The sequence below is a fragment of the Hyperoodon ampullatus genome, assembly GCF_949752795.1.
Source record: "Hyperoodon ampullatus genome assembly, chromosome: 15".
NCBI classification, from domain to species: domain Eukaryota; kingdom Metazoa; phylum Chordata; class Mammalia; order Artiodactyla; family Ziphiidae; genus Hyperoodon; species Hyperoodon ampullatus.
In genome coordinates, this window is record NC_136928.1 from 26470032 (window position 1) to 26494284 (window position 24253).

A 24253-nucleotide genomic window follows, 5' to 3' on the forward strand; every position below is an offset into this window, starting at 1 on the left:
TTTATTTTTGGCTGCATTGGGTCTTTGTTGCTGCACGCGGGCTTTCTCTAGTTGCAGTAAGCGTGGCTACTCTTCGTTGCGGTGCGTGGACTTCTCATTGCTGTGGCTTCTCTTGTTGCAAAGCACAGGCTCTAGGCGCGCGGGCTTCAGTAGTTGTGGCTCGTGGGCTCTAGAGCGCAGGCTCAGTAGTTGTGGTGAATGGGCTTAGTTGCTCTGCGGCATGTGGGATCTTCCCAGACCAGGGCTCGAACCCATGTCGCCTGCATTGGCAGGCAGATTCTTAACCCCTGCGCCACCAGGGAAGCCCAATCCTAACCTTACTTTTTATTATTTACCCTTCTATGTGATTTGGATTGTTTACTGTTGTACTTGTTACCTACAAAATAAAAGAGAGGGAGGAAGTGGAGTCTGGAGAACTTTGTTCAATGTCAACCTGGAGGCAAGGTGGGAGCTCAAGTCTCCTGGGGACCACTAGAGTGTTTTTGTTTTTGTTTTAATAAAAATCATTCTATTTTTTTTCTGATAATACATGATTGTGATATAAGTTAAACAATCACCCTCCTCTCCCCACAGATTAGTTTGGTATATATCCCTCCAAATTCAAATAAACATGTAAATGTGTAGAAGTCTCTGCCTAGTTATTGTATCTATCTATAATATAAATATGCCTATATAAATATATATCTAATACAAATGAGATCATACTGTGTATACTGTTTGTAAATCACTTTTTAACCTCACAGTAAATTTTGGATGTCTTTCCATGACAGTCATAAAATCCCAACTTATCCTTTTAACAACCACGGTAACTCATTCTGTGGCTGTTTTTTAAAGATTATGAAATATTATTTCAAACACATGGACTATTATAGAAAATAGAGAATAAACTATTAGATGTACCCAAAGCCTTCTGTGCCCTCTGCCTTTTGATTCTGGTTTCCTCCTTCTCTCTTGAGGAAGGCTGTCGACTTGCATCCTCCCCATTTGTGTTTTTATATTGTATATTATGTGTATATACCATAAACCAGAAATTGTATTGTTTGTGTGTTAAGTTTACATTAACTGTGTTGTGTTGTACATATCCTTTTAAAGCTTGCTCTTCATTGTAGTTTTGAGATTTATCTGTGTTAATACATATGCATTCATCTCAGCTGCTGTAGGCTGCGTGAGTCTTCCACAGACTAACTGGGGACATCTAGGTTGTTTCCAGTTTCTCGCTATTATACATAGTACTGCACCAGACAGCCTTATACTCATGCCCATGTGCACATGAGTAGGAGCTTCTCCAGGCCAGAGGTTTTCAAACAACCACCTGGGGAGCTTTAAAAAGAAATGCAGACATCTGGGTCCTACCTCAGATTTGGTTCCAGTTGTACATCCAGTGTTGAGAGTCAACAGTCTAGGGTCTGTACCTAGAAGTGGAATGACCATGTCAGAGGCAATGCCCATCTCTACCTTTACCAAATGAGCATACTGGCTTTCACTCTGCCTGCAAGGTTTGGATTTTTGTTTCCCTGCATCCTCTTCAACATTTGGTATTATCAATCTTTAAAAAATTTTTGTCCATCTGAAATGGTTCTTTTCTCATTTTAATTGGCATTTTCCAATTCCCAGTATGGTTGAGAATCTTTTCTTAACTTTATTGGGCATTTGGGTTTCCAAATAGAAGAGAGAGAGAGAGAGTAGATTCCTTTTCATACCATCCACAAAAACAAATTCCAGATAGATTGAAGACCTAAATGTGTAAAGTAAAATGTTAAAGCTTCTAGAAGGAAATATAGATGAACATTGGAGTAGAAACATAGAGTTTCTTTCTTTCTTTCTTTCTTTCTTTTGGCTGTGCCGGGTCTTAACTGTGGCATGCAGAATCTTCATTGCGGCAGGCAGGATCTTTAGTTGCAGCATGTGGACTTCTTAGTGCGGCATGTGGACTCTTACTTGTGGCATGCATTCAGGATCTAGTTCCCCAACCAGGGATCGAATCCGGGCCTCCTGCATTGGGAGCACAGAGTCTTACCCACTGGACCACCAGGGAAGTCCTAGGATAGATGACAAAAAAAGTATATACCAGAGAGGAAAGGATTGCTTATTTGATAATATATGTATATTAAACTGTACGACAGAAGACACCACCAACAGTGAGAAAACAAGCTACACACTATTTGTAAACCATTAAACCAATAAGGATTAGTCTCCAAAACATATAAAGAACTCCTGCAGATTGATTTTTTTTCTTAGATTCAAATATCAGTCTTTGACTATTAATAAGTTCATGTTCATTGATTTTTAAAATATTTTAAAATATTTCTTTTATGAATTTTTACTTGAATATTTTTTGGTGATTTTGATCACTGTATCTTTTTCTTTAATTTTTGTTTTATATTGGAATATATTTGATTGACAATGTTGTGTTAGTTTCAGGTGTACAGCATAGTGATTCAGTTATACATATACATGTATCTATTCTTTTTCAAGTTCTTTTCCCATTTAGGTTATTACAGAATATTGAACAGCGTTCCCTGTGTTATACAGTAGGTGCTTGTTGGTTATCTATTTTATTTTTTATTTTATTTTATTTTTTAACATCTTTATTGGAGTATAATTGCTTTACAATAGTGTTGGTTATCTATTTTAAATATAGCAGTGTATACATGTCAACTCCAAACTCCCATTCTATCCCTTCCCCCATCCTTCCCCCCCGGTAACCATAAGTTCATTCTCTAAGTCTGTTGATCACTATATCTTTTTCTTAATAATTGTTAAAACTCTTTATGCATTTTATGATTGTTTTTGGCTGAAAGTAACAGAAGCCCTCAACTCAATCTGGCTTTAAATAATAAAGCCTCTCTTATTACTTTACAGAGGTCAAGTCTCCAGTGAGGCATCCAGGGCCATTCCTTCCATCTCTATGCTCTGCCAGGGGCTTCATCTTCAGGCTTGCTCCCTTCATGGTTGTAAGATGGCAGCCTCAATTCCAAACATCAGATCAAAACCCACCACTGCCCAGAGGAGAGGAGGCTCTGCCTGCCACCTCTGCTTAAGTGGGAGGAGACTTTTCCCAGAAGTCCTGCAGACATCCCTCACTGGCTAGGATCAGTCACGTGTCCCTTCCTAAATCAATCACTGGTAAGGGAGGGGTTATTATAATTAGTTTAGACTAATCTTTTGGGGGTAGAATAGCTATTGGGAGTCAGTCACCATGACCCTCCATAGATTAATATTGGTAGCCCTTTGTCATATATAATAAGTATATTTTTAAAGCTTCCCATTTCTTATAATATTGTTCATAAATAGGTATCAAATGCCATGTTTCTCAATTCTAAGATGCCTCAGTTATGAGGCATTAATGTAATAACCTTTCAGAAGAGGAGAGGATTATATTTCATATTCATTTGAAGGAATAAACAAGTGTTCACTACATATTCACTCCAAGTCACTTTTTTCAATACCACAGATTCTGAATCTCAGGCTTTTTCACTTTTTCTTTTTTTTTTTTTTTTTTTTGCGTTACGCGGGCTTCTCACTGCTGTGGCCTCTCCCATTGCGGAGCACAGGCTCCTGGATGCGCAGGCTCAGCGGCCATGGCGCACGGACCCAGCCGCTCCGCGGCATGTGGGATCTTCCCAGACCGGGGCATGAACCCGCATCCCCTGCATCGGCAGGCGGACTCTCAACCACTGCGCCACCAGGGAAGCCCGGCTTTTTCACATTTTACAATTCTCTTTTGGGCATTGATTGTTAAACACAGCATCATGGCCATCACAGCTTTTCATAATCTCTGCCTGTAATCTTGACCCTTTTAACCCCTTTTAAATTGACAGTATAATTTCAAAACATATGAAAGATTATTGGGATTATTTTCATTTCCTACTTCGTTATACTTGTGGTTTCATTTTATTCTTTACTTGAAGGAAAAAAATATTCTTGAAGTTAATCAGCTTCTTCAGGAAGTTTCTAAAACAGATGCCTAAGTGTAGGACCCATGAATAGGTCACACCAACCCCTCCTGGCTTTAAAATTTTTAAGATCTACTTCAAGAAGATTGGCATTTTCTTTTCAACTTTTAGACAAGTAAATCATGGTTACATTCTCATTGTAAAAATGCAAACAGTATAGAAAAATTTAGGGTAAAAAAGTGGAAGTTCTTCAATAACCCCTAATTCCCAAATTTGGTTCTCTTCCCCAAGAGGATTACTCAGTGAGGTGTGATCCTTCTAGAATATTACCCAAGGATTTATGCACACACATGTGTGTACCGGTTGTGGGGTTTTACGTTCAGTAAATCATCCTGTACGTACTCAATAACTTTGTTCACATAAGTTTGTTTTGGCGATCTTCCCACGTGAGTTCCCTAATGGTGGACATTTAGGTTGTTTCTAATTATTTGCTGTTACAAACAGTGCTATAATTAACATCCTTGTAAATGTCTCTTTGTGCATATGGGCAAGCATTTCTTTAGGGTAGCTATCTATGGTTTGGCAATTTCTGCTGCCTTTAATTGCATTGCCTGGTATCTGGCAGACGATCTCCTGCATGTACAATAACTTTTCGTGTACATGCTCCATTATAGCGTAAGTTTTAAAAAGATGTTTTAGGCAACAATTAGGAATCTAAGTTTAAGTTCAAATTCTGTGTGGATTGCTGTGGGCAGCTGAGGTGACAGTTGCATGAGCAGATACCTCTACACGTGGCTAAGTTCACCCATGCACAGACAGTTGTGATGAAGAGCAGGTAAAATCCCTCTGCAACATGCATTGTAAGGCACATGGTGATTTTTATAATGTTAAAATATGCGTAAATGCAGATGAGTTATGGTATTTGGTTTTCCCAGATGAATAGCCCATTGCTCCACCCCGTATTTAAATGGCCCTTTCCCTGCAAGTCGATACAACTTCATTAACACAAATTCATTTCCCCTGAAGCTGGGGGTGTTTCAGGACTATTAACTCCATTGATCTATGCCTCTGTTCCGGTGCTAGTTCAAGGGGTAAGCTCCCCTGTAGTCATATTTTTGAGAACTTACTTGCACACTTGTCTTTCTATCTACTGCTCTTTCTCCCCCCCCCCACACTGTACTTTTCACACAGGCACTTCATTAGCTCTTCACAGTCTGCATGATTTTGCATCATGATGTGTCTGATGTGAGAACATCTGCAGCAGGCAAGAGCATATTTTCCTCAGGCCTTGCCACTGAGCTTGCCGTCAGCATGAAGCAATCTCTGTCTCTCTCTCTTTCTCTCCCTCTCTCCCTCTCTCTCTCTCTCATCCACTGACATCTCCTAGCATCACTGCTCCAACATCAGTTATGCTGGAGTCTTGAATGGTGTCAATCTGAGTTGAAAATGTGCCAGTTTTCTTAACATTATCACTAACAGACTGCTTAATTAACCTGCTGATACTGCCAATAATGGATCTTGCTGGTATGCTAGAAAGGAGACCCATAGCCCATGTTTGCTCTCTCTCTCTCTCTCTTTTCATTTACTTAGTCTCTCAGTGTCTATGTCTCTGGAGTTGGACTGTCCAGGAGTGAGATGAGAAGGACCTGGGAGGGTTTGAAAGGAATACAGCGGAACTGAAAGTTCTGGAAGAGATCATGGAAATGAAATCACTAAAACAGGCTGGCATTCTCCTTGCTCAATGGCAAGGATGGCTAGCAACCGGTGCATACAGCAAGTGCTTAATAAATGAACACCCACTGTACATGGTCAACAGAAGAGATTACAGGGCATGTGCTGTCTGTGTAAGCAGTAAGAACTGTGGGTGTTCCAAGGGAGGAGCCTGGGGTTGCCATCTTCTGAGGTGGCTTTCAGCGTTTTCTCTTTCTTTCCAGCCAGGCAGCTCAGATGAGAGGGGGACATTGTCATCCCCAAAGGGGTCCAGGAGGGGAGGGAGGCTGGGTTTTCCCTTCCTTTCATGCTTTGTCTTTCATCTCAAGTGGTTTTGTGTTTGAACCAAAGGGCTGTTCTGTCCTTCTTGAGGCCACATCACACATTCGGAAATTTCAGAGAGCAGGCGAGATGCCACCATGAGCCTGGGGCAGCTCCATCACCTCGAAAACCATGCTGTCTCCTGTCTTTGTCTCCATCACGTGCACACACACACGGTCAGACTAGATATGTCTCAGCCACCCCTGGCTTCCCTCTACCTGGAGATCCTGTAAGCTCAGACAGCACCCAGCGCTCCCGTGGAGACACTAAACGGAGCCCTTCCTTTTTCACTTGGGAAGCTGGGCGGGGGGTGGGTTTTGCAGAGTCTGCTGTTGGCTCCTGGCTTTAAGCAGTTGCTCCTCCCCTGGACCACATTCCTGTGGCCTTGCCTTTCCTGGAATGGTGGTGGTGGTGGTGGAAAGGATTCTCAGAGGGCAGAGATTGATGCCTTTCAGGGCAGAAAACCCCAATATTCTCTCCAAAGACAGACTAATATTGGGTCTCCTGGGTACTGAGGGCCTAGCCGTCCCAGGGGTGCGATGGGTGTAGTACATTCCTGCCACCACTAGAGGGCGAGTCACTAACACACAGGCCAGGTGCCCCTTCCCAAGGCCACTCTGGGGGCCCTGGGGCTATCAGGAGCTCACCTCTGAGGGCGGGGAGGGGAGATGCAGAGTCAGGACTGGAACCCAAGCCCAGCTGGCCTGAAACCCAGGCTCCCATTCTCTCTTCCTTTACCTCAGATTCACCTTCCTAACTCTGTCAGTCTGGACGTGTGTAAGACAAGGGTTTTTCAGCGTCAGCTCTATTGACACGTTGGGCTGGAAAATTCTTTGTTCTGAGGGCTGTCCTGTGCATTGTAGGATGTTTAGTCGTCTTTGGTCTCTAGAGATCACGCTAGATGCCAGTAGCAGCCCCCCGCCCCCAGGTTGTGATCATCAAAAACGCCTCCAAATATTGCCAAATGTCTCATAAAAATGGCCCCGGTTGAGAGCCCCTGTGTAAGACAGGAGAGCATGCCTGCTGTGGAGACAGGAGGAACTGATGCCGAAAAGGTCTGCGCATGGTTCCCACTGCTCCTGTGTGTCGTGTGGAAACACGAGAGCTACTCAGAGACGGCATATGTGCTGTAAATACATTTCGAAACTGTATTTGGTCTCCTGCTTTTCTTCTCCAAAGACTGCAGAGTATCTCAGTCTTCCTCTCTGTTTATTCCACCTCCCCACTTGACTGAAACAGGAGACTGAGGCTCAGAGACCCCCAGGGCCTCAAGCCACCCCTCACCTGCAGAATCCTGTCCCCCAGCTGCAAGCACCCTGGACCACTCTTCTCCCCAGTGTTGGCTTGGGTACCAGGAGCATCTGTGGTCCTCCTCCACCTGCCCACTAGGCCCTGCCGCCCTCCAGCTCCCCAAACCCTGGTGTCCCGCCCCCCCCAGTGGAGGGAGTGGGGAAGCAGCAGGTGTTGATGCTAATCAGCGTTCACAGCCCAGAACTGCAGTCGCTCCCAGGCTCACACACTCCCCAAAATTAAACACTCATTATACAAAATTAATTGACATTAATTAGCAAAAATTAAAACTTTAAACACAGCAAGGCGCTTTTGGGGGAGGAGTGGAGCAGGCGGGCTCCAAATTTGTCACCCCCCCGACTCCCCACCCTCCCACCACCCCCAAGTCCCCCCACTTCCATCCTGGAACAGGGCCGGAGGAGTTCAGGCGAGGTCAGCACCCACACCCGGCCCTGAGCCCAGGGCCAGCCACGTGGATCCTGGGGGGGAGGAGCTGAAAGAGGCTCCCTGTGCCAGTCACCAGCTGATGGGTGGCCACCCAAACTCTGACACACAGTGCTGAACTAAGGAGCCAGGAGCCCTCCCCTCAGCCCAGGTCCCCATGATCTCAGCTGACATGGGAAGGCATGGCCAAAGGAGGAAACCCAAGCACGTGAAGCAAGAACGTAGAAGGTATGCCTTTAGCCGTGCCTGACCTCCACCCCACCCGGCCCCAAACCCTTCCATCTCCTGGGTACCCGAAGGATGAGGCACTGTAGCCTTTCAGCTCTGTCCCGCTCTGTTGTGTGACCTCAGATAAGTCACTCCCCATCTCTGAGCCTCAATTTTCCATCCATATGATGAGGGGGCGGTGCCGGGTTAGCACTGAGGTTCCTGCCTGCTCTGGCACCTGTTGTCGGGGAAGCAAATCTCTGGGAACTTGATTCATTCTGAGGAGCGAGGGGCTAAATGTGGGGGGCTGGCATTCAAGAGGATGCCCGGAAAGGCAGCCCAAGGGACTGAGGTGCTGATGGTGGAGCATCAGGCACCAGTGTGGGCAATGCGTCTTCAAGCCCGAGAGCCCTCCCAGATGGGCATCCACTTCGCCTGCCCCTGGGGCCTGCGCCTGAGGACAGGAAAGCAGCACCCTTGATAACTGGCCGCCCTCTAAGCCCTGAATAGTTTCCCTTTCCTTCCTAACACTGGTTATTCTCCACCTTTGCTCTCCAGGTTCCCAAGGGCCCCCAAATCCTTCACCAGGCTGATAGGCAGCAGAGCCACACCTTCGCCCACTGTTTGAGCAGACGTGGCATTTATTCAGAACCTTTGTTGTTTGGTGCGGGTGGAGCCCAGTGATCTCCTGCGCAGGGTAGAATGCCACCCGCCCCCCTCACGCCGGCTCCCTGCCCTCCTCTCTCTCCAGCCAGCGCCAACATCTGCAACGTGGTCCTGATGCGGTATGGGGAGCTGGAGGAGGGGATTGACGTCCTGGACGGTGATGGCAACCTCGTGGGCTCCTCCAAGATCGCAGCCAGACATGTGGGTCGTCTGGGGGCTCGGGGGCTGGTAGGGAGGCTGTGGTCGGTTTTCCCTAGACACTTTCATTTCCCAGGGACTTGTGTCCTCAGCGCCCTTGCCTTGCCCTCTTGAGCTCTCCTCCTCACCCCACCCGCACCCCCCATCGGTTTGAGCCCCGGGCCTCAGGTCTGGCCCCAGCCACACCTGCCCACCAGATACCCTTGCTTCTCTCCAGCTGCCTCATCACTACTGGGAAACATCCCCATCTCTTGTCCCAGCCCCTCGGGACGTGCTTTCTCTGACCTCTTACTTGGTAAGGGCAGAGGAGACCCCCCCACACCAGAGCTTTCTTTCCCTTCCCCAGGACCCAGGGCCTAGGGCCTTCATATCCTCCCAGGTGAGAAGAGGACTCATAGAAGCTGATGGTTTGTGGTTGTGTGCTGCTAATAGGCACTTCTGCAGGTGATCCGTCACTAGGGAGTGAGTGTGGTCGAGGCGGAGGGATGTTTTGTTACAGGAAGGCCCTCTTTCACTTCTGGTTTCACCAGCCTCACCCATCTAGCAATTGTAATTAAAAAAAAAATAATAATAATCCTGGGCTTCCCTGGTGGCGCAGTGGTTGAGAGTCTGCCTGTTGATGCAGGGGACACGGGTTCGTGCCCCGGTCCGGGAGGATCCCACATGCCGCGGAGCGGCTGGGCCCGTGGGCCATGGCTGCTGAGCCTGCGCGTCCGGAGCCTGTGCTCCGCAATGGGAGAGGCCACACCAGTGAGAGGCCCGCGTACCGCAAAAAAAAAAAAAAAAATCCTGTCCACTTGTTTATCCCCCTGTGCTTTCCAGCCTTCATCCTAATGGCAATTAGTGGCTTGTCCTGCTCTGGCCTCCAAGTGCTGGGTCCCCTCTGCTCCAGCCCTGTCCCTCATCAGCTCCCACGTGGCCCCCCACTGCACCCTGTCACTGAGGCCTTCTCCATAAGCCTCTGATGTAGGAAGACCCTTCTCTTGTCCTGGTCCTTCCCCCCGCACTGACTGATCTCAGGGAAAGTAAGTGTCTGTCCAAGGCTTGTGAGGGGCAAGGGGCTCGGGGGTGCCAGTGCCAACACCGCATCCTCTGCTTCCTGCACAGGCTCTGGGCCCCCTGTCATCCCCACACCTGTTCAGAAGACTGGAGGGACCTCTCCCAGGCCTTCCTGAGGCTGGTCATGAAGAACCCAAGTTCCTGGGAGAAATGTTTAGCCCTGAGCCCATCATCAGAGGGGATTTGGCCTCAATTTCCTACATCACCCTAACCTCCTATCCAGCTCTATCCTCTTCCCTACTTGCTGTGAGGGAGGCCAACTGTGATATCTCCTCCTTGTGGTCCAAACAGCAGGGAACCCCGAGCTCTTCTGCAGCCCTGGGCTTCCTTCTCCTGGCTCTATCAGCCCCTTGCCATTTGGGACTCCAGGGACCCGTGGGTTACAAGCATTCCTTGAGCCTTCTCTGAGGGCTGGGAGCCCGTGGGGTTAAAGGAACTCATCACAATGCCCATCAGGGTGCAGAACTGCCACTGAGCTGTGCCTTGACCAGCACCCCCGCCCCCCCCGCCGAGGAATCCTGAGGGAGCCTCCAGAGCAAGTCCCCAGGCAGACCCCATATGGGGACAGCAGACAGTCAGCAGAAGCATTTCCCACTTACAAAGCTGACCTCTTGTCATTAAGAAAGACTCTCATCCAGAGCCAGGAAATGGCAAGATCCTCCAAATCTTTGCCTTTAAGGGAAAAGAAAGTAAATCCCAGAATCCCTCTTCTCCTTGGGCACCAGGAGCCTCAGCGGCTCAGCAGGCCACAGCTGTTTGTTCTGGCCCTTCCAGTGCCTGCTTTGTTTTTAGAGCATCTCAGGTCCTCCATATGTTTCCTCCCAGCCGCTGTACCCCGCCACCCGGTTCACCTCCCTGGGCGCAGGCCCCTTGCTGGGGCCGCTTCTGGGTTGCCTCCACTCCCCCACATGTGGCAGGTGATGGGGATCTGCGGTGGGAAGAGGGGGTGGCTTTTTCCTGTTGTTTGGAATATGGCTTCGTGAGCGATTCCATGAATTATTCCGTTCAGCCAGATGTGCTTAGCAGTGGTACATACACCTAGGGGCTCCGGGGCTGCCGCCCCGAGGCTGTCCCACCCCCGCCCCGCTCACCACAGCCTCTGCTTGCCCCTCAGGCCCTGCTGGAGACGGCGCTGACACGGGTGGTCCTCCCCATGCCCATCCTGGTGCTACCCCCGATCGTCATGTCCATGCTGGAGAAGTGAGTTGGGGCCCAGGACAGAGGCCATCGTGGTGGAGAGGGTGGGGGAAGGGGGACCTGCTGGCCCAGGGCAAGGGTCCTGGTTTGTTCAAACTCTCCCTGGCAGGGCTGCTGGCATCATCCTGTGAGAATTCATGGACTTTGGCTGCTCAGGACCCTGTGCTAAGTTCTAGGAGGGATGTCCTGATGGACAAGGCTGGCCCTGCCCTGGAGCTGGCGGTTCTAGGCTGTGTGTGTGTGTGTGTGTGTGTGTGTGTGTGTGTGTGTGTGTGCGCGCGCACGCACGAGCTCTATTAGTGCACAGCACAGGACCAGTGGTGAAGAGAGAGTCTGAGGACTATGGTGGGAAGACTAGCCTTGGGCCCAGCGCATCCCTTTCCGGCATCTGCCATGAGGCAAGCCACCACCTCACTGAGCCTCAGTTTCTTCATTTAGATAATAATTGTACTAACCTCCCTGCCGCCCTCAGAGGGATGTTCTGAGAACACTTTGTCCTGACCATAAAGAAATAAGGAGATACAATAATAAGAACAATGATGGAGGGATTCTATTAATTAACGAGTGTGAAATTGAATCACAAAGACGGGAATGCTGCTGGAAGGAGAGGCTGAGGAGAGGAGGGAGGAAGCGGGCCGGTTTGGGCAGGCCCTGAGGGTTGGGGAAAGTCTAGGAGGACGGCAAGGGGCAGGGAAGGGTTCCAGGTGTGGGGAGCCAGATGAGCAAAGGCCTGGAGGTCTGGTGCAGGTAAAAGTGAAGAGGTGATCGCTTCCTCCTTCCCGGGGGCCCAGCCTGGGAGGGGCACCTCAAGGCAGTGGATGGGCTTGGGGGCACTCCCTCTGGGGCTCTGGATCAGGGGCTTCTCCCCAATTTGGGGACCTTCGTATTCCCACAAAGCAAATTACAATAACAGCTAACACTTAACAGCTAAGCACTGGCTGCATCCCAGTCCTCTCCCAGCCGGGTCCCCCCCAAATGCCATCTCCTCAACGAGGCCCTCCCTGACCACCCCATCGAGATTACAGCCACCAGGACTTCTTCCCCCGCTACACTGCCTTATTTTTACTCACAGCACTTATCAATAGCTGAGATTCTTTATCTAGTTATATGCTATCTGTCTGCTTCATTAGAATGTCATCTCCATGGAGGCAGGTCAGTTCCTTTCGTTTACTGCCCTGCACAGCATCTAGCATAGTTCCTAGCACATAGTGATGCTCAGTGTTTGTTGAATGAATGAATGATCTCATTTAACCTTCACAACAGTGCAAAGAGGTGAGCATGATGTCCCCATTTTACAGACAAGGAAAGGAAGGCAAAGAGAGATTATATCATCTGCTTACAGTCACACACTAGGAAATGGCAGAGCCAGGCAGGGCCCAGGAATACGGCTGCAAAACTGGGCTCTTCCTACCACGCTGGCTGCCTCTTGGATTTTTGGATCACAGCACATAATCAGCCTGTCTTTGGAATCCACCCCGCATGGAGACAGGAGAGGGGCAGATTTGGGGTACTGGCCTCAGAAAGCCTGTGTTTTGATAAGGGCAGGACCCACACACAGGTCAGCTGCAGGTGGGACCCGGCAGTGAGGGAACAGGGTCACGGTGACCTTGAGGGGAGGGCTGGTCCAGAGGAAAGGGGCTGAAGCTGGCACTGAGAGTAAGATAGGATTTTGGTGGAAGGGAGGGCTCTCTGGGCAAGGTGTGGGCCTGTTGCGTGGACCCTGAAGAGCCCAACCCAACAGAAGCAAAGCACGCTCTCTCATCGGGCCTGCTGATAAGGGGCCCTGTGTCCAGCTGAGGGGATGATCCCTTTGTCCCCTGGAAGAGTGGGGGAGGTGCATAGTGGGCGTGGGTACCTGAGCAAGGGATGGCGTGTTGAACGCTGAGACGTAAGAATATTAATCTCGGGACTTCCCTGGTGGCGCAGTGGTTGAGAGTCCACCTGCCGATGCAGGGGACGCGGGTTCGTGCCCCGGTCCGGGAAGATCCCACATACGGCGGAGCAGCTGAGCCCATGAGCCGTGGCCGCTGTGCCTGCGCGTCCGGAGCCTGTGCTCCGCAACGGGAGAGGCCACAACAGTGAGAGGCCCGTGTACAGCAAAAAAAAAAAAAAAAAAAGAAGAATATTAATCTCCTCTGGAAGTTGCAAAAATAAACAAATCATGGGAAGCGATTGCTTTGGTGCCCCTGGACCTCGTATATGCTGCTCTCTGGTGAACTGAGGCTGTCCCCAAATACCAGCGACTGCAAGTGCACACAAGGACACCACTGGGCAAATGAGGAAGGGAGGGCTTCTGTCTTCAAGGCTACTGAATCTTGAAGCTGGAATTTGCTGGGGAAAAATGTGGTCTGTGATGCCTTCTGGGTGCCGTCTGAGCTGGGTTTGCAGAAAGTGGAGTGACGGTTAGTGTCCCATTGGTTGGGGGCTTAAACTTAGCTTTGGGAGGCTTGGGAGGTGGGGTGGGATTCTTCTAGTTCTGAATGTCCCAGCCTGGAATCAGCCTGGACTGCAGGTGCCCTGCATCTGGCTCAGCTCAGGGTCAAAGGAAGCCCCTCGGGTAGGTAGAAGAGGTTTAGCCATTGGTCTCCTGGAAGCCTTGTATTTAGTTGGTCCTTCCCTGAAGCTTGTGGGAGGGTCTCTGAGGAGGAGAAAGAGTCCAGCCTGGGTTCCCCCAGGAATATCAAGACGAACAAGACTCAGTTTGCACCCTCAAAGACATAATTAACCTCATATACATGGGGCGGGGTGGGGGGCGCGGAGCTGCCAGACTGTGAGGTGGGGCCAGGGCAGGTCCGGCACCAACTGAGACTCCTGGCAGGTGTCCCGGGGGGCTGGTCAGTTTCCCACCTGGAGAATGGCACTGCCCCCCTCACCACCTTGTCCACTAGAGCCTGGCACTTTGCACCATCCAGTGGGCCCCTGGCTCTTGGCTGGGGTCCCCCTGCCGAGCACCCCATGGCCTTTCCATGCAGGGTGCTAATGGCAGGGCCTCTGCTGAGGAGGCTGATGGGGGAGGCAGCCCTACCCTCGACCCTCGGGAGCCCCCAGTTGGGTGAGGGAGTCAGGACAGCCAGGGAAAAAAGACAAAAGAACACTTACAAAGCAGCCTGCTTGCAAATTAATGGAGCGCAAAAGTAAAACTGCTCCAAGTGCTGAGGGAATGCACGGCAATGGGGAGACAAGCTGTTGTGTGGCAGCGAGGCTGGCTTGGCCCCGGCCTCAGTTTCTCCTCTCTGGGAGGACCCTGGGTTTCCTGCTGGGATAGCAGAGGTGGGCAGCGTGTTCAGGTGCCCCTGTCTCTGAGATGAAAGGACAAGGGTCTCCCGTCAGAAGCTGAGAATCCTCCACTCTGCCGAGCAGGGCCTCTCTCTGAGGGGTGCACGCCCCACCCCTCACTCTCCACCGAACCTTCCCTCAGGCCCAGGGCTCCGCTCCAGCTCCACTGTCCTGGGGAGGAAGCTGGTTTTGGACTCAGGGCCCAGAGAGCAGCCCCGCCCCCCAACTCGGAGGCAGCTGTGGGGGGTCTCTCCCCCAGCTCTGCATCCCCGGCCCTGGCCCGGGCCTGGACTTTTCTGCCCTCCCAGGCTGGGTCTCAGCTTGGTCAGGGTTCAGGCCACACCCTCCACGGTAGCTCCTGAGGCCGCTCCCCAGCCTCCCTCATTCCCGGGGATCCGGGTCTTTCCTCTCTCCCAGGCATTCGCACATCTCTCCATCTGCATATTTTAACTCCCCCAGCTGCCTTTCCAATTCCTCCCTGCCATTTCCCTCTCCTCCTCCCCTCCCCCTGTCCTGCTGTGTTCACTCTCCCGCCTGGGCTGGGACTTGAGAGGCTCCTGTTGGCTGCTGTCTGAACCTTCCTCCTTCCTGAGTGGGGAACACAGGCCTGGGACTTTCTGGATCCCTTTCACAGTGGGGACTTCAGCCAGCCACCCCGAGAGAGGAGCCAAGGTCGCAGCCCCACATAGAAGGGGTCTGTCCAGTGTCCCCACCGAATGGGTCCATGTCCTGCCCCTCACCTGCCAGGGAGGGAGTGATCCTCCCTTGGGGCTGTGGCTCCAGGGACCATACACCCTCCTGTCCCCTCCCCCCTGCTCTGGCCACCCTCAGGGACTGAGGTCCCAGTCGCTGCCAGGGGAGCAAGAGTACCCACCTTCTGGTCCTGCCGGAGAAGTTAATCTGAGTTGAAAACATCTCAGGACCCATCTCAGCCTTACTCCCAGCCCCTCCATGACTCCCATGGAAGCCCAGGAGGCCTCAGGCTGAGTCCGTGGGGAAGAGGGGGGTAAGGCTCACCTGGAAGAGAGGGAGAAGATGGGGGCACTGGACCAAGGCAGAGGGGATACCAGAAGGGCTTGAGTTTGATTTGGGCACCTTTGTCCCCCTGTTCTTAATCCTGTGGCAATTCCCCTCCCCAATATCTCAGTTCAGGCTTAATTCAACAACTGGACAGATCTTGGGGTCTGGGCCAGTGGGAAGGGCTGGAGGACAACCCAGCCACCAGGATCCTCCCTCCTTCCTGCTGGCCACAAGGGCAGTAACAACAGCAACACTAACACACCTCACTGAGCACTTACTGTGTCCAGGTCTTTTACTTGCATAGAATTTACGAGTAATTGGATTGTTATTGGTACCTAAGTAGGAACATCCTGGGCCAGAGTTTCCCAGAAGTGTAGTCTGGGGATCACCTGTTTTAGACTCATGGAGGGTTCCCAGGTGTAGTACCAACTGAATCAGGATCTCATGGGGGAGTCTGCATTTTTAACCACTGTCTAGATACTAAAGTTTGAGAACTGCTGCTCCCAGTTTTGCTGTCGCCTTAGAGCCAGCTGCTCTTGGGATTCATGTGCCAGGAGGTGAAGGTGGTGCGGGGTTTGCCTGCCCCGACACTGAGGCGCTGCCCCCAGAAGAGCCTCTCCCCTGCCTGGGGCCACAGCAGCCCTGCTCCAGGAGGGGAGGGGCAAGAGCCCTGGTTATAGCTTCTTCACACCAGGAGCCAGTCTCAGTCCTGTGGAGGCTGACGCTTACCGAGGGCAGCATGTGTACCCACCCAACATCCCTTGGCAGATAATCCATCTTGCTGACACATCCCACCCCAGGCCTCCCCAAGTAGAATGCCTGGTGGTCTTCCCCAGGGCCTGATGGATTATACAGAACGAAACGTTCTGATGGACAACGCAGTGAAGGTGGACTCGCCAGCTGCTGTGACCTCCACTCTGTCTGGAGAGGCCATTTTGTCATGGGGCTGGGGGACCCAGGGCCCTGGAGGGAGGCTTTCATACCCCTCTCCTGCCCAAGAATCCCAGCTCTGTTGCTCACCGCGGGGAGGGGTGCCAACTGTGAACTGGTGATGCAGCGGGCAAAGGGTCCTTAAGGCAAGAGCCAGAGCAGCTCAGTGACAGCACTTTTAGGGAGTCAGAGGAACCCAGACAGCAGCCTTGCCTGCCTCCCGCAGACTTGGTCTTGGCCTTGGGCAAGTCACTGTGGCTCTTGGATCGAAGGTGACCAGGTGGTCAGCAGGGTGTGTTCTGTTCCCATACCCAGAAGAGGTCATTCTCTCCTGGCTGTGCGCACGTGCGTATGCGTGCTTGTGCGTGCGTGTGTGTGAATGCGTGTGTGGTTTGTTCACTATTGCAACATGTGCTGCCTTCAAGGCCCATCTTCCTCCGCTGTGTCCCCGCATGGGCCTCCCACCCCCTGCACAGGAGCAGGGGCCGACAGCCTCCTCTATCGTCTACCCCACACGTGGCCTTCTTTGTGCAGGGCTGGACGCACAGTGGGGTGGGTGCCCCACAGGTGCTCATTTATGATTTATGGTTGAGAATTTAAGTGGCAACGTCCTTCAGGGCAGGGCTTGGGGAGAGGGCTGCCACCGGGGGACAGTCCTAAAGACAGAATTCCTCCACAGCTACTTAGCTATGGGCTGGGCCTGGCCCTCAGACCCAGTGGGACCTGGCATGGTGGCTAATGGCCAGCTCACCCTGTCTCCGGGTCTCACGGGGCACCCCCTTCTCTCTCCCCCACAGGACAGCTCTCCTGCAGGCGCGCCCCCGGCTGCTCCTCCCCGTGCAAAGCCTTGTGTGCCTGGCAGCCTTTGGCCTGGCCCTGCCGCTGGCCATCAGCCTCTTCCCCCAGATGTCAGAGGTCAGTGGAGAGAGGGGCTCAAGGGCAGGACAGGGAGGGTTGCCGTTCGGTCATTTATGAACCGATACCTACTCAGTGCTGATACCTTAGCACTGTGCTAGCTAGGTACTGGGGTTAGACAGTGAATGAGACGGGCCCAGGCTCTGACCTCTCAGGATCAAGGGTCAAGCAGTGAACACAGCAATGAAACGGAATAGCAAGTGAAGGGTGAGCAGTGTTAAGATGGGAGGAGTTTGGCTGTGGGAGGAGACAGTAGGGGCCCAAACAGAGCTTAGAGAGAAGTGGCATTTCATGGGGGCCTGAAGGATGGGCTAGAGTTGGCCAGGTGTGTAAGAGGTGAGGGGACGCATAAGCTGAGGTCACCTGGTGTGAAGGTAGGCGGCACACAGCTGAGGAAAGCCTGCCTCTTGGGCAGAGAGTGGGGAAGATGAGGTGGGCCAGGTACGGCGGCCTGACGTCAGGGGGTGCCGGGAACTTGGAAGCCAGCACAGTGGGTAAACGTTACCAGAAGAGCTGTGCAGAGCAGGACCACAGATTCCTGATTTTGAACAGTCCCCATGGCTGTATGGTGAGGCTGCGTTGGAGCTCTGGAGAAGGAGCCTTCAGGAGGCGGTGGCGGCAGTCCAGCGAGAGATGATGGTGGCTTGGACCAGGCTGCTGGCAGCGGGCATGGAGCGAAGTGGGTCCTTTAAGAGAGAGTTAGGAGGCAGCTCCATACTGCGTGTGGGGGGAGGACAGGGAACCGGCAGGATGTGCGCCCGGCTTTCTGGTTTTGAACAACCCGGCAAGACGCAGATGAGGAGGGGCCGGCGTGCAGGAGGACAGCACGTGGAGCTGGATGCACACGTGGGGTTTGAGGAACTTGTGGAACCTGTGAACAGAGGTGCCCTGTGGAAGCTGGCTTTGGGTCTAGAAGCCAGGAGAGAGGCCTGGGCTGGAGGCACAGAAGTAGGAGCCCCCAGCATAAAACAGTGATGGAAGCCAGGGTGGTGGGTGGGATCAGCCCAGGAGCGTGTGGAGAAAATAAGCCCTGGGGAGGGGAGCTGCCCAAGGACAAGTGGCCAGGGAGGTAAGGACAGAGCCAAGTGAGACTGGAGTTTGGGGGCATCCACAGGGTCAGACCCTCCCGAGAGGTCAAGCTCCGCGGGGTTGAAGAGCGTCCATTGGTGTCTCAGTTTGTGAAGGCAAACCCCATCCCGAGGGGTGGAGCCCAGCTGGGGGGTAAGGAAATGGGGTGGCAGGCTGACCGCTTGGTCTAGAGGCTTGGTACCGGGGGAACAAAGAGAAGCAGACCCAGAGCTGGAATGAGATGTGGGATCAAGAGAGGCTTTTATTTATTTTCACTCTTTTAAAATGGGAGAGACTGGAGCTTGTGTAAATGCAAGGGGAAGGCACCAGGAGAGAAGAAGGACACTGGAGGAGGAGGACAGAGTGGGGGAGTCAGAACGCAGACAAGGGGTTCAAAGGATTCGCCTGGGTGGGGGAGACCCCTCCCCACTTTAGCAGGGGGAGGCAAATATTGGTTGGGGGGTGGAGTTCGGGGGTGGGGAGGTTAAGGAAGTTGATCTGATAGCTCCTGTGTTCTCATGACTGAGCAGAGAGGAAGGAGGTGGGTGGGAAGGGGGAGGTCAAAGGTCAGAGGACCATGGAGAAGGCTGGAGACCTTCGGAGGGGAGAACGGGAGAGATAGCGGACTAAGGAAGTCAGAGAGCCTGGTGGGCAGTGCCGGGGGTCAGTGGAGGGGACAGTTGGGGGTGGACACAGGTCTGTGGGGATGGCCAGGGCCTGTCTACCCAGAGGTACAGGGCCTGCTCCAGTTTCGTCTGGTTGGGTGAGGCATTCGGGAGGCTGGTAGGAGTTCAGGAGGAGCAAAGGACCCCAGAATCTTAGCTGGGTGGGGGTGAAGAAGCATGAGCAAGCCGAGTGGGAAAAGCAAGGTTTGGTGCAGAGACCCAAGGAGGGCAAAGAATGACCATGGTATTTGGAGTTACAGAACTCATGGGAAAATGGGGGCTGTGGCTGCAGATGGATGCTTCTGAATCTGTGACCTCAGGACTGACCCTGCGGGGCGGGAGGCGTGCAGGTTCCTCCAGGGGAGTTGGGGAAGGTGAAAATAAGGGTCCTGGGGTGTTACACTGGGACTGTGAGGACTGGAGACCCAGGGTCTTAGAGTAGGAGGTAGTGACCCAGCCTCCAGGCCCCGAAGAGGGTGAGGACTGGAGTCACTTGCCTCCACTGAGCCCCAGAGTTTCAGGAGGAAACTATAATGGGATGGGGCTCCTATGTTGGGGGCCAGGCCAGTGCACACAGGATGGGAAGCTCAGCAGTATCCTCATACCCACAGGGCCCAGCCTTGCCGTGGAGCAGGGATACGCCTCCCCATCCTTCCCCTCAACCCAAAAGCTGAACAGCTATATCCTGATGCTTAGGGACTCCAAATAGAGCTGGGGGCTCCAGGTTGCCTGGAAGCTCTGAAGACGAGAGGGAGGGCACTTCTCGGCGGCCCTGGCATCCCCATCTGGAAGGCCTGGGCCCACTACTCCCCAAAGCCACTGACAGCATCTCTTTATAACAGCTGGGCTGAGTCTGAAGTTCTGGGCAAGAGTCAGAGTGCCCCAGGGGCTTGCAGGCACCACTGTGTTCAGAAGCTTCAAGTAGCCAGCTCCCATAGCTCTACCTGTCTGCACAGGAGAGGGAGCCAGGGCAGAGAAACTGCATGAGCCTGTCCCACTGGAAGGATTTGCAAGGTCATCCAGTTTACCACCCTCCTGGCTCTGGTGGGGCAAATGGAGACCCAGAGCAGCCAAGGTCCCGGCCCAAAGTGCCAGAAGCCATGTGCTAATATGGAAGGACACCCCAGTCCAGAGCTTCCAGGAGATGTTGCATCTGCTTGTTCTGTAGGATTTTCTCTTCTCACTCTTTTCTCTTTGCCTACCCTGAGACAGTGGAGAGAGAAGGGAGCTGGGGCCTCCCTGTGGTGGGGAAGAGTCTAGGAGTGCTATGGGTCTAAGGGCGGGTGTTCCTTTGGGGCAAATAATGGAGAAATGTCCACAGTCCCCCAACTCGGGCCTCCAGCCCTGGCTGCAGAGAGGTGGTCTAAGTGAGCAGCCCTGGCCTAAGGGAGTCAACGTCCAGGCTCCTCCCTTCCCCCATGTCTGCCACAAATAAGCATGGAAGTTAGTTCTTCTGGGTGTCTAACCAAAATCCTTCTCGTTGCAACCCAAGCCTCCTTCTCTAGTTGGAAAGAATATAGTCATTTTGTAATAAGTCTGTTTTCTGGGAAAGGAGGGTAGGGACGTGATCTTCAGAGCCCCCTCCTCACCTGCATCAACCCCAACAGGATGCAGGCTGGCCTGTGCATAATGGGGTGTTTGGCTGAGAGGACCTCGTTCCCCCATCCTTCCTCCCAATTAATTCTCTCTAACGAGGCGCTGCTTCTGCCATGTGGGGATCATGTCTCATATCCCAGAAGCCAATGTGATTTGCCACAATAAGTCTGGACCTGCTTGGGCTGACCCAACCTTGCCAAGAGCCACCAAGGTTGTCAACAGGAGTGATCACTGGAACGCTAATTAATTAATTAGGTGACTTGGAGATGGAATTTAGGAACTGGTTCCTAGAATGGCTGGCCTGCAGTGAGTGGTGTGGGGTTTCTAACCCACTAACCCCAGAGGTTGAAGAAAGAACTTCAATCCCCTCTTCAATTCCTGGGAGAGAGTTTTGGGGGTGTTTTTAAGATTTTTTTTTTTTTTTGATGTGGACCATTTTTTCAAGTCTTTATTGAATTTGTTACAATATTGCTTCTGTTTTATGTTTTGGTTTTTTTGGCCATGAGGCATGTAGGATCTTGGCTCCCCGACCAGGGATCGAACCCACACCCCCTGCAATGGAAGGCGAAGTCTTAACCACTGGCCCGCCAGGGAAGTCCTCCTGGGAGAGAGTTTTGTCTGCGCTTTTCAAATTAGTATTTCTGCCTATTAAAATGGTGCTAATTTTAAAATTAACATTGCAAATAATAATAATACCTACCATTTGCCAAACATCTACTAGGCCAGGTAGCATGCTGGAAACTCTGCATGCCTTGCATTAAATCTTCCTAATGCCCCTCAAGTCCATCAAAGGGTGTTGCCTAGACAGATGTTGCCTAGTTAGGTGCGTGTGTCTCAGGCTCTGGGGCGAGATTTTGGCTGGGGAACAGGGAACCTTTGAGGCATGGGGGGGACTGAAGTCCTGGAAGGGTTGAGGTCTCTGTAGGAGGAAGAAAAGCTGTTAAAAAAGGGCAGGAGCAGGCAGGGGAGAGCCCTGACGAACAGTTTCGTGGACACTGAGGACAAGGGCATTTCGAGGAGGAGGGGGCTCCCTGCAAGTGAGCTGCTGCCGAGGGCACTAGGAGTTGACAAGACTCGGCAACCGGGGGGTGTGGCTGGACGAGGCAGTCAAGGAGGCAAAATGGCAGTCAGGTTTCTCTCTTTGTTCAGAGAAATGAACTCAGGGATGGGAAGCCATTGGAGAATAGCAAAGAAAATTTCACTCATTGATGTTCTGTGAGATGGGGGGTTGGGGGCCTGGAGAAAAGGCAGTGATGGGGAAGCAATCACACAGCCCAGGATAGAAAGGCATGGCCTCCAAGGGTTCCTGGGGTCCAGTAAGTACAAGGGCCTGGTTGACTGTGGTGGTAAAATGCGGACCCAGAACATGACAGTCCTGTGAGGTTCGTACCAGTATTATTCCACGTTTACAAATGAGAAAACAGAGGCGCATCAAGGTTAAGGACCTTGCCCAAGGCCCAAAGTTGATAATGATGGACTAGGCTCTGTACCCACAAAAGGATTCCAGAACCCTCCTCAGCCCACCCCCATCTCACTATAAAATGAGAAGGCCCAAGTCTGAGCCCCAGATGGCTCCTTGCTAATTTATCGATAGGAACATTCCAGTGCCCTCCCCCAGCCCTCCTCCTTCATGGGGAATCCATGTTCCGGTTCACAGGGACCTTCTGAAGCAGGTGTTTGTGCCTTTGTTCTCTAACCCAGAGCTGAGGCAGGAGGCGGGGGTAGGGGGTCTATGGGCCAGCAGTTTGGGTAGGGAGCCTCCTTAGGAGCTTGGGTGTGAGGACAGGGGAGCAAGGTCTGGCCTCCCTTCTGAGCCCCGGTCCTGTTGCCAGGAGTGTGGGGTCTGCCCCGGTGTACCCTGTGACCTTCAGATTAAGGCTGTAGGGCATTGGCCAAGGCCAGCTCAGCCAGGCATGGACGGGCCCATCTGCACCCAGATACTGCGGTGATTTCCCCTTTTTCTTGTAACTTGGAGGGCCATGTCATAGCCCCCTGCTCTCAGGGAGCCTCTGTTCTGGGGGTGCAGACAGAAGCCAAATAACCAAGGAATGTCAGGTGATGGTGCAGCTATGATGGAAAGGAGAGGGCTGTGTTGGAGCTTGCCCAGGGCTGTGCTGGGTCAGGCGGGTTGCAGAGGCCTCCCTGTGGCATGTGGGGCCTGATTTGTGGTGACCTTTCTGGCCCTGCCCTCTCTGGAGATTTGGGGCTCTGGGCTCCAGGCCAACGTGGGGTCATCTCTGTCCTCCCTCAGACACACACACGCGTGCACGCGTGCACACACACACACACACAAACACACATGCTGGTGTCTCAGCTTCCTCGAGGGAGATGTCCAAGGTCCAGTCTCTGGGCCCATGGGCTTGGCTGCCACAAGAGGCTGGACCTGGGGATGGTGAATGTCCCTCCAAATTCTGACAGCCGGTGTTCCCCACCTGGGAGCGCTTCCAATCCCATTTAATGAACCTCGTTAAGGTTCAAGAAGCAGTACCTTGGCCAAGTACCCTGCCCACGGCCCTGCCTGTTTCTCTCTCTCTTTGTGCCTCTCTCCCTCGATTCCTCTGGGCTCTCCCCCACCCCGTTCCCCTCTCTTTCCCTCGCGATTCCCCCCGGGAGCTCTGGGAGGGGGGGAGGCTGGGGAACTGGGCTGCACATACAAGCCGGTGCCATTGTTCGACAATCTGTTTTTGTCTTCATCTTGTTGGCAGGCGGCAGGACAGGAGCAAAAGGTTAATGAGACGCTGTGCAGCGGGATTACCGACGGCGAGCGGCGGGCGGGCGAGCCAGCCATGGTGACAGGGAACTAATTAGGAGCAGTTTAACAGGAGGAAAAAGTGAAATCTCCTCTTCACCAACTGTCAATAATTAGCTGATTTGGTGAGGTTGAAATGTGCCCACAGGAAAAGTTGGGGCTTTTCTGTGGCTGAGTGAGGCTGTGGGTATGGGAGCCCCTGGGGGCTCCGCCCTGTCCCTATAGGTGGGGCTCAGGCCGGGGGCCGCCACACATGCCCCAGGTGGCATCCCCCAGCCTCAACTCTCTGTATGACCTTGGTCTTCGCCCTAAAGACCTCAGTTTCCCCTGCCATAAGATAAGGTGTTGTACATAAGCTTTCTCCTGGTTCCGCCCATGAGGATTCTGGAAGTGAAACCACGAGACCGGCCCCTGGTACTCGAGCAGGGAGAGCCGATGGCGGGCTGTGTGACCTTAAGTCAGCTGCTGACCCTTGGATGCCTCTCTGGGAGCGTGGCTGTGCCACCCTCTCGGGCCAGGTGTGGCTTATGAATGGTGCTGAATGGCGAATGGGCAGAACCCTCCTTGGAACATGCCTTCTAGCCCCTGGACCCTGATTCAGCTCCTCTGTCCTCCCAGCAGCAATAGAGGCTGAGGTGGGGGCACAGGCAAGATGGGGCCGGGCTGCTACCGTAGGGCTGGGGGCTTCTCGAGTGTGTGTGTGTCTCTTCCCCCGGCACCAGTTTTGTGGGGTCCACGTGAGGCCAAGGAGTCAGGTTCACTGGCAGCGAGGGTTGTTGCCCTGCAGTTGTCTATTGTCAGCTGTTGGTTTGCTGGCCCCTGCCCTTTGGCCTTCCCTGACACCTCAGCAGAGGAGCCCCTCCCCACCCTCCCTCTGCCCCTCCAGCTTCTGCCAGACACCTTGACTGGAAGAAAAGGCAGCATCTGAGCCCCCCAGGGCTTGCTGCTCAGAGCCTCCCCTGTCAGCCCTGCTGACCCCCCAACCCCCTCCCTCTCAGCCCAGCCCCTCCTCACCCCAGCCCTGGAGGGTCCAGAGAACCAGAAAC

The 24253-nt window shown here is 52.7% G+C and overlaps 1 protein-coding gene across 4 annotated transcripts in view; it reads left to right on the top strand.

Moving 5' to 3' along the window:
• The window catches only part of SFXN5 (sideroflexin 5), a gene marked incomplete at both ends in the record, with an annotated part of 112980 nt that overhangs the window by 79957 nt on the left and 8770 nt on the right, over nt 1-24253 (top strand). For 2 of the 4 annotated variants that reach the window (XM_079721449.1, XM_079721450.1), the window contains 3 exons: nt 8620-8735; nt 10906-10991; nt 17012-17129. The exons of 1 other annotated variant lie outside the window; for it this stretch is intronic. In XM_079721449.1, coding sequence (XP_079577575.1) covers nt 8620-8735; nt 10906-10991; nt 17012-17129 — 320 coding nt within the window. The remainder of the gene's footprint in view (nt 1-8619; nt 8736-10905; nt 10992-17011; nt 17130-24253) is intronic. One more of the 4 variants, XM_079721451.1, reaches the window with a different exon arrangement.